The 15000-nt window shown below is 34.4% G+C and overlaps 1 protein-coding gene across 4 annotated transcripts in view; it reads right to left on the reverse strand.

The window, feature by feature from the left end:
• The window catches only part of LOC144964570 (uncharacterized), a 247857-nt gene that overhangs the window by 195185 nt on the left and 37672 nt on the right, over nt 1-15000 (reverse strand). For all 4 annotated transcript variants that reach the window (XM_078898999.1, XM_078898998.1, XM_078899001.1 and 1 more), the window contains exons 2-9: nt 12790-12900; nt 11230-11447; nt 8674-8818; nt 7399-7622; nt 4975-5082; nt 4045-4202; nt 2902-3136; nt 1261-1337 (exon numbers count right to left, since the gene is read on the reverse strand). In XM_078898999.1, the coding sequence (XP_078755125.1) occupies nt 1261-1337; nt 2902-3136; nt 4045-4202; nt 4975-5082; nt 7399-7622; nt 8674-8818; nt 11230-11447; nt 12790-12900 (1276 nt within the window). The remainder of the gene's footprint in view (nt 1-1260; nt 1338-2901; nt 3137-4044; nt 4203-4974; nt 5083-7398; nt 7623-8673; nt 8819-11229; nt 11448-12789; nt 12901-15000) is intronic.

Raw genomic sequence — 15000 nt, forward strand, 5'->3', positions numbered from 1 at the left:
TATATATATATATATATATATATATATATATATATATATATCTCTCTCTCTCTCTCTCTCTCTCTCTCTCTTTCTTTCTTTCACTCTCTATGGGTGTGTGTGTGTGTGTGTGTGCGGGCGCGCGTATGTGTGTATGTGTGTGTGTGTGTGTGTGTGTGTGTAGCAATAAGAAATAAGAGTGCAGGCACAGATACAAATAAATATCAGTGATGAAGTATAGCAGAGCACACTTGTTAAGAGCTTTAAGGACATAATATATTGGGTATTCCTCTATTTTAATATGCACGTGTGTGTGTGTGTGTGTGTGTGTGTGTGTGTGTGTGTGTGTGTTTGTGTGTGTATTGCATGTGCGTATATTTGTTTTGGGAATTTGTTTCCGTTTTTCTTTTGTTTGTTTTTTAATGTTTTTGTTTGTTTTGTGTTTTTGTTTTTATTTTTTTTGGGCGGGGGGATTTGTTTTGTTTTGTTTTATTATGTTTTTAGTTCTTTTTATTTGTTTATTTGTTTGTTTATTTTTGGTGTATATTTTGGGGGTTGTCTTCTATATATGTTGTTGTTTTCTAAATGTATTATATATATATATATATATATATATATATATATATATATATATATATATATATATATATATATATATAATTATATTATAATGAGTATTGTTCCACTTGTTCGTTATATCCATGATCTACTGCATCTGGTATCGAGGACAGCAGATGAATAGGCAAGTTTCAAAAATCACCCCATTTTGTAAATAAATAATAGAATGTGAAAAACATATAAACGGTGTAACCATGTCCAAAGCACTGTGCAATCTCACATTTATTTCCCCAGCATGCAATATGAAACCAGACTTTCATTTCATCAAGGCACAAGTCGACTGTAAGACGTCTTGTTTATACTTCTTATATCCAATTATTCATTCACACATGAATCGAGTGTGTAAAATGTATTACCATATTTCATACCCAATGTTTTACAATAATAATAATAATAATAATAATAATAATAATAATAATAATAATAATAACAATAATAAGCATATTTCATCGAAAACTCAAAGTGCTATTATCACCATTCTCGTCACTGACCACACCCAGTATTACTAGACTTTGTTACAAGTCAAAACATGGTATAGTTCGTCCATCCAGATTTCAAATGATTTCATATAATCCATTTTGTATAAATGCTTTTTCAATTATTATTCCGTATTGTTAACGATTATTTTACTTTTTAAAAGTAGCAGAATACATTGCTAGTTACCTGCCATCAAATGTGCGGACATCAGTGGTACTCAAGTATTCGCACACAGGAGCGTCGGATATAAGGGTCGAATTCACCTGAAAATAAGATCAAATTATATATGTGAAGTAATTACTAAATGAAGACGATTATAAAATATGTATCTTGTGTTACGGATTTCTGCCGGAGCGAGAAAAAACTCCGTTTCTATAACTAAATAAATATATAGATCTAGATACGAACCATTAAATAGTGCATTCTTTTGCGAATTCACCATGCTCGATTATTTACTTATTCTTCGAGTAATCCATATAAAACTTAGGATCACGAATTTTAGGATTACGTATAAAATTGCTGCAATGTGCAATAGATAATTATTTTTTAAAGTAATAAAAATACCAAACACGGATCGTTTCGCGCTCAAAACCCTTCTCCAGCCTATAACAGTAAAAATAAATGCATTATTATTATTATTATTATTATTATTATAATTATTATTATTATTATTATTATTATTATTATTATTATTATTATTATTATTATTATTATTATTATTATTATTATTATTATTATTATTATTATTATTATTATTACTTTTATTATTATTATAATTTTTATTATTTTTATTATTATATTCCAGTCAAACAAAAATGCATAAAATAAAATTCATACCGACACACACAGAGCTGTTATATTCATATTCATTTTAGTTCATTGCTTTTTACAGTCCCCGGCTTCAAGGAGGTTAGTATTACTATAATTATCTTCATGAAACTTTTTCTAGCTTGTTATACTTGATTTGATCATTGTTTACACTCCTCATGTTCATTAAGATCAAACTTTCAATTCCTTTTCTGTGTTCTCAAAAAGGATCTAAAACCCATGCTGATCGTGCACGTATTCACGCAGCTCCCGTTGTCGGGAATTCTTTACTATTTTTAGTATAATTAATATACAAACCTCTAATGTTGTTTTTTTTCTCATGTAAGCTAGCAAGTGAAATAGTTTTTGACTGCATCCAATCTTTCGGAATATTTTACCAATTTTTTATTTTTTTTCCCATGTTAGCTAGTAAAATAGTTTTCAACTAATTTTAGCAATATTTCTTACCTTATAATTCTTTAGGCAAGCATACTACTATGTATGATAACCCTTAACGTTGTATTTTATAAGATTTTCGTATTAAATATCAGATTTCTCCATACATGCATAACCTCCCTTCATTTGTCATTAATGTTTTGGATTTCAAATTTACGGATAAGATTTTTATTCATTATTTCAAATTTACCTGCTATTATTTTCATCTTCTGTACATATGCGCATGTGTGTCATGTGTCTTTGTGTATGTATGTGTGTGTGTGTATGTATGTGTGTGTATTTGTGTGTGTGTATGTGTTTGTGTGTGCTCTTACAAGGATTAGTGTGTGTGTATGCAAAGTTTCTGAATAATGTTTTAATTGAGTGAATTTTGTTTTGACTAAGGGATTAGGCGTTATATAAATAAATCTTATTATAAATATAATCCATACAGTGCAATGTGTCTGTTAGATGACCTTTTTGTACCAGCATTCATTCACATGCAATTGGTTAGTTGAGCTTATCTACTTAAAGTGACGGTTTTGAGGCAAAAACAAGTTTGTTAATGAAATTCACTAGAATTACCTTGATGCTTTTTTCTCCAGCTGGATATAATTCCCCATCAAGAGTGACGGAAAGAACCACTGTTGAAATATGTGTGCCATCTAGGTATGCCCCGGAGTTGTATGTCACGGCGATAGCAAGAGTCTTTTTCCAGCCGACTGATGTTAACTGTAAGGAGCATTGGCTGGCATCGTGCTGGACAGCCTTGGACTCCGGGAACAAAAGCTTTGGCAAGATAATGGGGTTTTTACAGCATCTGGAGGTAATTTAAAAAATGTGATGTCAAAATGATCTAGCTATTTAAGTACTTTTCTTAGGAAACACACTATTTTTTTTATTGGGGGGGGGGGGGGGTGGTATTATCTACGAACAACAAAATTTTTAACCTTATGAGATCCCCGTTTAGATCTTAACTGATGCCTTTATCGTGCACAAAATCACGTCTGTTACATTACAGGTGTGTAACATTATTCTATTTTTTTTAGAGTCAAAAGAATCATTTCTTTCTTGGAAAATCACGTTTTAAGATTATAAGATAAAGTTGTTACTGTGGGCAAAATGGTATACCCCTTTCAAATCCCTGATTATAGGCTGGAACAGCAGCTGTGTAACGCTATATGTTTTTAGTAACAAAAAAATGTATGCTGTTGTTTAGCATTTTGCTCGCCGTATGTTTTGAATAAAGATCTAAAAAGTGTGTCACTTTTATGTTTTAAATAGCACGTCTCAACTTCATCATCCTCTTTCCAGATTGCTGAAACTTTACTATAGCCATCTTAAACATCTTAAACTATAGACAGTATTCAAGAAATGTTTGACCTTTGAGTCTTCTTGGGTGTTTGATTTGATATCGTGGAATATTTTCTCAGTTCATGTCTGCGTCAGATTATTTTCATTAATATATTTTGAAAGAGAACAGTTTTCCTGAAAAACAATATATTAAAAATTGAGGAAAATTTTTGTAATTTTTTTCCTACTTTGGAATATTGTACAGACCAACCTCCAGATTAAGATGATCTCTTGTAAAAATCTTCTCTATAGGTACTCCTTCGGTGTTGCTTGTTCGTTTGTTTTAATTCTCGTTGCAAATAAGTAGTTCATATTAATAAAATAATACCAATATATATATATATTATATACAATCAAAACATTTTCATATCTTACTTGAGGGGTTCTTCATCAGAGGCTACAGCTGTTATGGTTACTCTGCATGTGTCAACTTTCCCAGCAAAGACGCAGAGCAAGGGGGAAGGAGCTGTTGATTTCACCTGGATGGTCTTTGTCTCACCATTTCCAAGAGTCAGCATACCTTCATTCACAATCTGAAAAATGGTAGTTGGGAAACTGGTTTTATCATTCTGATTAACCTGAGCAAGTCAGTGGGGCACTATAATTCAACTAGTAGAACATCAGACTAGGACATAAACGACATTATTTCGAACCTGCTATATAGTATGTTCAACGGATATATTCCCAACCTCAAAAAAAAAGATATTTTAATAGAAAAACGTGAACAAAATATGTAGCGCATTTCAATGGATTCATCATGCTCAATGCGTTTTGCAGTGCTATATTTTCTCCACCCCTCCATATTGGTACCAATTCTCATTTCATACAATACAAGTCGCCTGATAAGCGTCCTTTTCTTTTTGTATCAACACTAATACAATGTCCATCATAGATAGGTACACATTTACATCTGATTCGAGCGGAGTAACCTGTGTTCAGTGACACTAAGTCAGGACAGAGTTTTGCGATAAATGTCATCTATCCGATCAGTGACCAAACTCAACATTATTTGACTTTTGTTTTCAAAAGAAACACTGATCAGTACCACTGATCCACTTGTGTCATAAGTGATTGATTAACAGTTGGTATCTTAAATTTATTTGACTCCTTTTTATAGATACGCCATTAGATACCTACTTTCACAATACTTTTGTATTATGACAATATTTGAGGCTTGAAACCAAAATTATACAGAATGTTACTGAATTCCTTTCCACCAAAAGAAAAATGTAATGATAATAATTTTAACTATCAATTAAAACGGATGTGAATCATTTCAAAGAAGGAAACTATTTTTATAAGCACCTGAATCTCTGGTACATATGTGTTGCTCTTCGTTTCGTTGGTGTAGAAACCGCCAGGACCGCCATCAGCACATCCAGCAGTGTAGCAAGCCTTGGCTGTACATGTATGCTGCAATTGATAAAGATTGACTCTAATTTACAATAATGATGGATACAATCTAAAGTAGTGAATAGGTAGGTATGACTCGTGTACTCGGTTTCGACAAGTCCGGTTTTTTTGTTATATATACAAAAGTACAACAGGCGGCATGAAACGTAATTTCCATTGCATGCACAACTATTCGTTTGTTGTGGGCCCAATATGTACTAACCAAATGGAATAGCATGTGTGTAGTGTCTTGTCCTCGATGAGCAACAAACCGTAGTAACCATGACAACAATGTCATTCTAGCCAAAGAGGCAGTGCAATGTACTATTCTTACACACTTGCTTTTTGGAATTCCGGACGCATTCCCAATCGCTGCACGAGCCTGTTTCCATATCACTTAATGAAAGATATTTTCAAACATAGACTTAAATGATATTTCTGGGTTTTTAAAAATCTTATTTAAAGTTTGATAAACTGACGTCATAAACTATTTTATGAACTTGATATCATTACTCGTTATCATTTATGGAAAGGGAAAGAATAAATGGCTTTCGTTATCACGGATGAAATTTTAAAACTAAGACATTCATCCTTTGGAAACTGTAGTGTGTTGTTTCTTTAAATCCTTCAATCTTACTTTTCAATTATGAGTTCATGTAACTCAAGATTCTGATAATTTAAAAAGGAATGCATCGTATACTGCATATCAAAAGACTATGATTGGGTGTCCATATTTAAATGATATGGAATACTGTAATGTCGTTGCTTGCTCATTGGTAACTTAATATAAATGATCTATGGGGCTCAACGAATGTATATTTTGTATGTATATTTGAATAAATAATTATTTATCACCGTGATTACCATAGGGCGTGGTATCAAATGGAATGTAAATATAGACTGATACAAGGTGAATGCTGGCAACGTTAACAAAATTCGATAGAAAACAAATACAATCTAAAATGCTTTTTACATTTATTGTAAAGGTTAACTCCCCGTTTTTCACAATGATTGTTTACTAACTTCGTGTTTTGAAATGCAAATGGCAGTTCCTCAATGGGTGATATTGCTGTATGTATATAGATTTTGTTGACGTCATATTATTTTCGTTGTTTTGTTTTGATTTTTAAAAATTTATTTGACGGCAGTCAGAGCGTGTGGTTGGTTCTCAATAGGTTTTATCTAACTAAATGAAAGGGACTGGCGAATATGACGTTCTCTGATTGTCATTTTTTGTATTGGCTACGAATTAAATTGTTAAGGTTTTGCGAGCCAGAACCACTTGAATACTCCTCCTCCTCCTCTTCTTGTTTCTTCTTCTTCTTCTTCTTCTTCTTCTTCTTCTTCTTCTTCTTCTTCTTCTTCTTCTTCTTATATGAGAAAGCAGAGACCAGCTTACATTGTCTAAGTCTTTTTGAGGTCATTTGCAAAGTGGAAATACCTCAAACACTCGAACAACATTACATATCATCCTCATTAGTCAAACTCATTAGCTACAATCTGATAATTCTGGTCATTTTTAACTTTAAAATTTTGTCAGTTGGTTCATTCGGACGTGAAAAATGGTTTGATGTGAGGCGACGTCCAAATATTTACAGGTCTGATAACCCAATTCCTTACTGGCCCATTGTTGTAACGGAAATCTCAAAATATGACGAAAAAGTATGGTCCAATACAACAATGTTAAATTAGGCCCATAAGTGGGTTCGGATGTCAGACCTGCATTTATGTACACGTCGATGTGAGGGATCTAATATATGTGACCCACCGTCTCAAAACGGTATATGTCGATGGAAACTAGATCTGGAGAATCAATACAATCAAAAGTTTGAATCTTGGGGTTATTTTCTTTTTGTTATTATTGAAAGTAAAAACAATTTCTCTCATTGAAAAAAAAATATATGAAACTCAAATTTTGTATTCCCTGTCGTTTAAATTCTAAGCTCGCTCTTTGGGGTCCGATTCATCCCGACAACGTTTTGAGACAGTTGGCCACACATGGATTGAACTTGTCCTGGCCACTATTGAATAAAGGTGATTTGTCACAGTACAGCTCATGGTCTACCAGGAAGTCCATCAACGTCAACAGAACAAGACAGAAAGCAGTTGTGGAATGTAAAACGTAATAAACAAAAATTATGAATATAACAGTTTCAAATAATAACAAAATCAGAGACGGCAGAGCAGGTTCTAGTTATTTGTTTATGATTTGTTGGGTTTTGTTTTGATTTTTTGCTGTTGGCTGAAGAAGGGTTTTAAGCTCGAAATGTTCCGCCTTTGGTATTTTGTTCTTTTTTGAAGCTGTTATATTCATTGATTTTCATTAAATGAACATACCGTTTGCTTTTGCGAAAAGTCTCCTTTGGTAACATTTAGGTATGAAATACGTTCCCCGTTTGCCAGCAGCTCAGTAGAATCATTGAGATCGTTTCTGTGCCAAGTGATCCAGTATTGAACGCCAAAGACTTGTGTATCCTGTATCTCACACTTCAGCTTCATGTCATCCAAGGAAGTGTAGTCCAGCGATACTTGGGGGGCTTTGATTTCGGGTGGAGGTTGGTCTATTTTGATGGAAATAAGAAATAGCAAAGAATTTAGAGAAAGCAACTCGTACCTTGAGTGAAAGTTCAGAGAGAAGTTTATCTGCGTCTGGGGGAATCTAATAATAAGTGCGACAGGGCGGAGAGGAAGAGAGAGAAATGTATATATATATATATATATATATATATATATATATATATATATATATATAGAGAGAGAGAGAGAGAGAGAGAGAGAGAGAGAAAGAGAAAGAGATAGATAGATAGATAGATAGATAGATAGATAGATAGATAGATAGATAGATAGATAGATAGATAGATAGATAGATAGATAGATAGATAGATAGATAGATAGATAGATAGATAGATAGATAGATAGATCGATCGATCGATAGATAGATAGATAGATAGATAGATAGATAGATAGAGAGTAAGAGAGAGAGAGAGGGAGGAGAGAGAGAGAGAGAGAGAGAGAGAGAGAGAGAGAGAGAGAAATTTGAATGGATTGATGTTATTGTTATGCGCCTAGAGCTTTAATGTATAGAGGATTGGGCTCAATATAAATAAATGCCATTATTATTATTATTATTATTATTATTATTATTATTATTATTATTATTATTATTATTATTATTATTATTATTATTATTATTATTATTATTATTATTATTATAAACGAATCCTTCCAACAGAATGATAAGTGCAACAGGATTGTGGACTGTTGATAAGATTGCTCGATAATCTCGACAGATCAGAAGGTCTTAGCTCTGAGCCCCCCTCGCTTACATGATTTAAAGAAGAAAAGAAGCAGAAAGGCATATGGGATTTATTATTTTCGATTGACCTTATCAAAATGAAAGTCGACCTAAATTCTAATTTTCTGGACATTGCAAGTTTCATGTTTTAGTTCCTGGTCAGGGTGATTCATTTTTTTCTTGTTTTTATTTTTATATCTAAGACACGGCTTTGTAAATAACATACTTTTAATACTGGACAAAACGAACAACTACATTATCCTCAGTAGTCAGACTACATTCTTGATATAAAAACACATTCTTTTAGATGGACTTACCCACTGGGCATCCTTTAATGTCAAGACGAAAGCAAGGGTTAGTATCAAAACTGACCACCTCAACTCGGATCCTTCTTGCGATGACCTCATGATCAAAAACCAACTCGAAGGCCGAGTTAGGCTCTGAATAAGTGGCATTAAATAGCTGAAACGAAAATTAAATAAATATATTAAGATTCTCATTGGTATTGTATTCTAAAAATTACAATCATGACAAGTTCAAAATTATATAGCATTTGACCAGTTAACTGTCGTTTTTTCAGGCTACAACAGTTTACCAGTTAAAAACAAAATCTACAACAGATCGTGTAGGTTATTGATAGTATGCGCTTGGCTGAGAAGCTCATAACATTGCCATCCGGAAGTATAACGGACCAACACACAAAACTGTGTGTATCCATGAACGTTTATAGTCAGGTTAAATCAGTTCAGTGAGCATTACTCATAAACCCGGATGGCAAAAACAAAAACTAAGACCTGAGTGACGTCCTCTTCGAACTATCTATAAACCTTTTTTTCAGATAATCACGCCTTTTTAACTTAACACGCAGCGTCGAATGCAGATCAGGAAACGATTTCGTCCAAAATATAAAGTAAGGTAAAATTGAGAATAATCTCTAATGTAATAGGTGACAACTATCGCAAGACTTTGATTCCCGACATTATGTCCTTGGGCATGACACGTTACAATCGTGCAAACCATAATCTGCTAATTTGATTACAGTAGACACCTGTGACTCCTGTAAAATCAACACATTATGTATATCATATAATATACTGGATTGAGTGATTTATATCGCACAGCAAAGATTGAACAGTACTTAATAAGAAATGAATTGAATAAAAATAAATCACAACTCTAGTAACAGCGAAATCGCATCAAAATTTTGTCCCTCGCTCTTCTTGGGAAGAGATAAACATCCGGTACCTTGTCTGGAATTTTGCAATTCAAGTGTGTGGACAGTGGGTGTGAACGTAGCCATCGTTAACTTATTTATAGCCTGATACTAAAAGCCACTAAGACCCGTATTTTTAGGCTATTTTTAGATTTGTGGACCACCTAGTGAGTTGTATTCAGTAATGGTCAACGAAACAACCAAAGACTTGTCTTTTGACGTCATTTTTTGGTTAGTGTCAGGCCATAAGTTTACGATGGCCACGGTCAGGCCATGAGTTTACAATTTGATTGTGCAAGTGTTAATGGAACCCTAAAGGATTTTTATAACAACTGCGCATGTGTTGACAAACCTCCAGAAGAAAGAATGTGTTGTCAGTCACCTCAAAACTGCGCAAGTGAATCGCAGCCTCTTGTACGGCATCCCAATTGGAAAATCATGTGATATTTGCGGCTTTAGGCAAAGTTTTTATATTTTGGCCAGAAATGTTTAATTTCAATTATCATTCTGTTCAGATATCCTCAACAAGGTAAATCCTCTTAAACTCAATGATTCTGTAGATCTCGGTTTAAAGCATCTTTTATATAATGGAGATAATTTTAATCTAATTAATCTAATTTTGGATGATGTAAAAGATATCTCACCAAAATATAAAAAGGAATAATATTGTCAGTGCACTGTAGAAAAGGCGTCAAATGTTTGTGTTGTGTGATACAAGCGAGGGTTCACAGCGGCGTAAAACTCGTATTGAGATATTAGGGAGCAGTCACTTTTGTCAAAGATAAAGTGGGGTGCTTTTTTCTTGTATTTTTCTTTCTTGCTTAGTCTAACACTGTTTCAAACACACTTTTTCATATCTTCATCGTAAAATTTGAAGAGTAGAGACATAAAATCGTCCCTAATATCGGGTCTGACCATTAATCAGGAGGTCTGAAAAGACCGATTATTTAGATGGTTTTTTTTCGTTTTGTTTTTTTTTTTTTTTTTTGATTGCTTTGTTTAGCACAGTCATACACACATTGTTCAGATTTCCGTCAAATGCTCCATAAGTGTTTCAATGTCAAGGTTACATTATTTCTACAGGAAAAGTGGGACAAGATTTTTGTGGTACCTAATAAAATATTTTGATAGTTAATCAATCATTTATAAATCGAGTGATTTTGCAGGGTGTTGATGGTCGAGTCATCGTCGTGTTTTGTCTTCACACCAAGTCAAGCAACACTGAAAGTTGTCGGTTCACGAATGAAGTCTATTCGTATATTTTGCTTATTGTCTTGTGTTGTTTTGCCTTTTTAGCCGTATATTTTCTTTTCTTGTCTGTCTCTGTGTGTGTGTGTGTGTGTGTGTGTGTGTGTGTGTGTGTGTGCGTGTGACTTTCTATTTGTGCGTTTTGTTTTTGGTTTTGTATTCAGGTAGTTGGGGTTTCTTTGGTGGGGGGGGGGGGGGGGGGCGGGTTTGGGGGGGGTGATTGTCATATTTGTTTCATTTCATAAAGTTTGCATTTGGAAAATTGAGCACAATTTCCAAGAACAATATGATTTTTTTCAATCTTTAGAGTGGTGAAGATTAAGATCAGAATCCTATCATTTTCAAATGAATTAATCTAATCCAAATACGTATTAGATTTATTTTATTGTTAACAAAAAACAACCAAACGAACCGTTGTGCCATTACTGTCCGAATAAGTGGACAATGCCCCAAATGGATCACTAGCCGACTCATATAAGACCTTGACCTCTGTGACCTTTGGAATTGGCGGGTTGACGGAGAATGGAACCTGAAGTATCAACGAGGTTACGTTGACGGCAGATTTGAAGCTCACATCCACCCATTCACCAGCCTGGGGCGTGGAAGGACACCATCCTCCGAATACTTTGTCTGAAAAATGCGTAAAAGAACAGAGAGGTTTTCCTCACTGGAGACAAAACCTTAATCTCCCCAAACTGCGTCAAGTTGACCATATTTAAGATAAATTTAGATCTTCACTGTGCCATTTTGAGAGAGACATTTTTTTCAGAGACAATAATAATCATAATTGAATGAATATTTCGAGCTTCAATAAAAGTGATCCACTCAAACTTTTAAATAGAAAAGACCAAGTCACAGTCTTCAGACTGCGATCAGGACACAACTTCCTGAAACACCACATGCACAAGATTTTCAAAATAGGAGAAACAGGCATGTGTGATTGTGATGAAGTTAGAGGGAGACGCCCAAAGCATACTCCAGATCTGCCCAAAGAGAGCAAGAGAGGATTTTTGGCCTGGTACCACACCTCTGCAGACCAAACTGTATGGGCCTCTGACAGAGCCGAGGAAGACAACGGCGTTCCTTCACGAACCAGACATTCCAACATAAGGATGAAATATAAAGGGGGAAGAAGAAGAAGAAGAAGAAGAAGAAGAAGAAGAAGAAGAAGAAGAAGAAGAAGAAGAAGAAGAAGAAGAAGAAGAAGAAGAAGAAGAAGAAGAATTAAATGAATGAATGTCTCTCTCATGTCGCAATAAATTAATTTTTAAAATCAATGAATGTCTCTCTCATGTCGCAATAAATTAATTTTTAAAATGAATGAATGTCTCTCTAGATCTGTCAATAGGAGGAGTAAGGCGTCTCCTTCCCTCCACTAGCCTGCGGGAGGTCCTTGGGCAAGACCGAGTACCCGCAATGCCCCCCGAACAGGGTTACGTGAAGTCGCGCCAGGCAGGCGATGGATGAGGATGGAGAGCAGCTGAAGGAGCTTCAGAACTGGTCTCTTCTTCAATGTGCTAGGCAGAGGATATCCTATGGATACAATGGCTGGGACACACGTCCTGTAAGGACACTGCTCTCTCACAGAAAGCAATGGCAAACTACTGTGAGTAAACCTGCCACGGAAACCCGAATGAAGAAAAGCAAAACAAATAACGATATGAGACCTGGTAATGAGACCCCCAAGTTAGATTGGTCTCCAAAGCGTATTGGGGAAGAACCTGACGCCGGCGGGAGTACCAGCCTTTTGTCGTAATTAATTTTAAAGTAAAGTTGATAAAATTCCATCTTAAGGGGACCTTTGTCTTTAGGATCTATCTTTGACTAAAAATAAAACAGAGTTAAATCAGTCGTGAGCTTTCATCCAGTGCAGCCAATCGACTCTTCTACTGTCCCTCACTGCAGGATCGTTATTGGATTCCAAATGGGCGTTATATGTAATTACTGGTCACGCTCATTGCATATCACTTACCCGTACAACAATCGTAGACGAGGTATGACAATTGGAGTTCATTGGAGGTCGAGGAACTTGAAAACTGGGTGGGATCTGCTGTCGTCACCAGACTTTGGGGAGTATCACACTCTGATTGAGGAAACACAATAAATGAATAAATATATAAATGAACAAATAAACAACTAAATAAATAAATGACCAAATAAATAAAAAATAAATAAATAAATAATTGCATATTTGTATTATAGCTAATTCCCAAGAGTCACACTTGCCAATGCCAACGGAATCAGAGGTTATCCCGGTTTCTATAGCACTAAACAGACAATAGCAATTGCTTTCTTCTCTTTGGATTGGATGGCAGTTTATCGCAGAGTGTTTTTTTGCCAGATCTAAAAGACCTGGTTACCTAATCACTGCTAAGTGGACGAGGGGGGGGGGGGGGGGGTCAGAATTGTTTTGTTTTTGTTTTTTTTTTGACTTCCTTTACGTGTGAAGGAAATGTTCTGCGAACTGATCTATCGGAGACCACCATTCGGACTTTGTACCCTATCAATGCTTTGAGTCAAAGACATATTCATTCAGACAATAGGTAAAAACATGCAAAATTGCCACGCCCTTTTCATGTTGATATTATGAATCTATACATTAATTATGAATGATTTTGTCTCCACCCGTCTTTCATTGGCTATGACGTGCATTTAGGTACGGTTACGTATTTGTTCTGATTACCTCAAAATTCTATTCCATAAAATCGTCGTCTATTCTACTGTACAATGACAAAACGTCGTATTTACATTTTAGCTAGAAAACTTTTACTTCATTGTTAATTGATTAACCAAAAAAACATGTATTTACAAATTTGGCGAGAAAACGCGTCCTTCAAATATCGATTGATTTAAATGACATTCATCTTGGCAAAATCTTTAAAACTCTCAAATCTGGGACCTCGCGAAGTCCCAGGTTTGAGAATTTTTGGAGAGAAAGATAAAGGGAGTAACTGTGACTCATAAATAAGGGAACAACACAAAACATACGACGTTTCGGCTTATATCTATTGAGCATCACCCAGTAATGAAAATGCGCGTGATAAATGTCATGTATTATTTATATATATATTTCGTGTTTACTTGAAAAGGCTAAAGGCCGAAACGTCGTTTGTTTTGTGTTGTTCCCTTATTTATGAGTCACATTTACTCCCTTTATCTTTCTCACCACTTTAGTGACTCATTTAGGCACCTCTAGTTTTGGTTTTGAGAGTTTTTGCTGAGATGAACGTTTTCTGGTCAAATTTTAAAATGCATGTTTTTCAATACTACGGCAGTTAACTGGTTAAAATAACCGCCATCTTGTCAAAAAAATCTTAATCCCGCAGTTTAAAATAAGTTTCAAGTATGATGATTGGAGAGATGACTCAAAACCGGCTCAAATTGACATCGATATAGAAAATGAGTTAACACTGTCAATCTATCTACTGGATACCTTAGAAACACCAGATACAATTAAGAGTTTCAAAGCATTCATTGTATTGAACAAGTATTTTCCTCTTTAAGTCATTAAATAAAGGACCAAAATATTGCAGTTTTCTTCGAATGATGAAAATATGACTTCTGAAAGCCACATTCTCAATTGTTGACAAGATGCGATGGGAGATTATTTTAATTAATTGATAAATGAATAAGTTTTCTGGCAAAAAAATTTTTAACTGTTTTGTCAGTGTTTGACAGAAAATTGTTTCTATATATTCAATAGAGGAGAATCATGACGATGGCATGACTTTGACAATGACAAACAGTAAAATATTTGCAGGCATGTTGTTTTTTTTTTAATCATTCTCTTTATAATATTTCAAATATATTAATATGACAACGCGGTGACAATTCTCACTGAATAATATTCAGAATAATGGAGTATGATACAAGGTTAGATATCTTTTTAAAGCAGCCTTTTAAATCCTTAGACCGATTGAAATAGGAGTTTATTCATGTTTCTCAAGAATTAAATTATTTAGAATGATAATGATTTACAGACATAATTTGGAACAGACAATGGTTTATCTCATAGCAGAGAATTGAATGTAATCATTTGACAGGAAATATGTCTCTTCAATGTTCCCTTGACTTGAATAAGGGGGTGCAAAAAAAAATTATTTGCGAAAAAATCATTCAGCATATTTTTTATGTATTCATTTAACACAACCCTACTCCATCTATAATGGCAAACGAACAACGA

The sequence above is a fragment of the Berghia stephanieae genome, chromosome 2 (assembly GCF_034508935.2).
Source record: "Berghia stephanieae isolate SIO BIC M18660-M18661 chromosome 2, UCSD_Bste_1.3, whole genome shotgun sequence".
Lineage (NCBI taxonomy): Eukaryota > Metazoa > Mollusca > Gastropoda > Nudibranchia > Aeolidiidae > Berghia > Berghia stephanieae.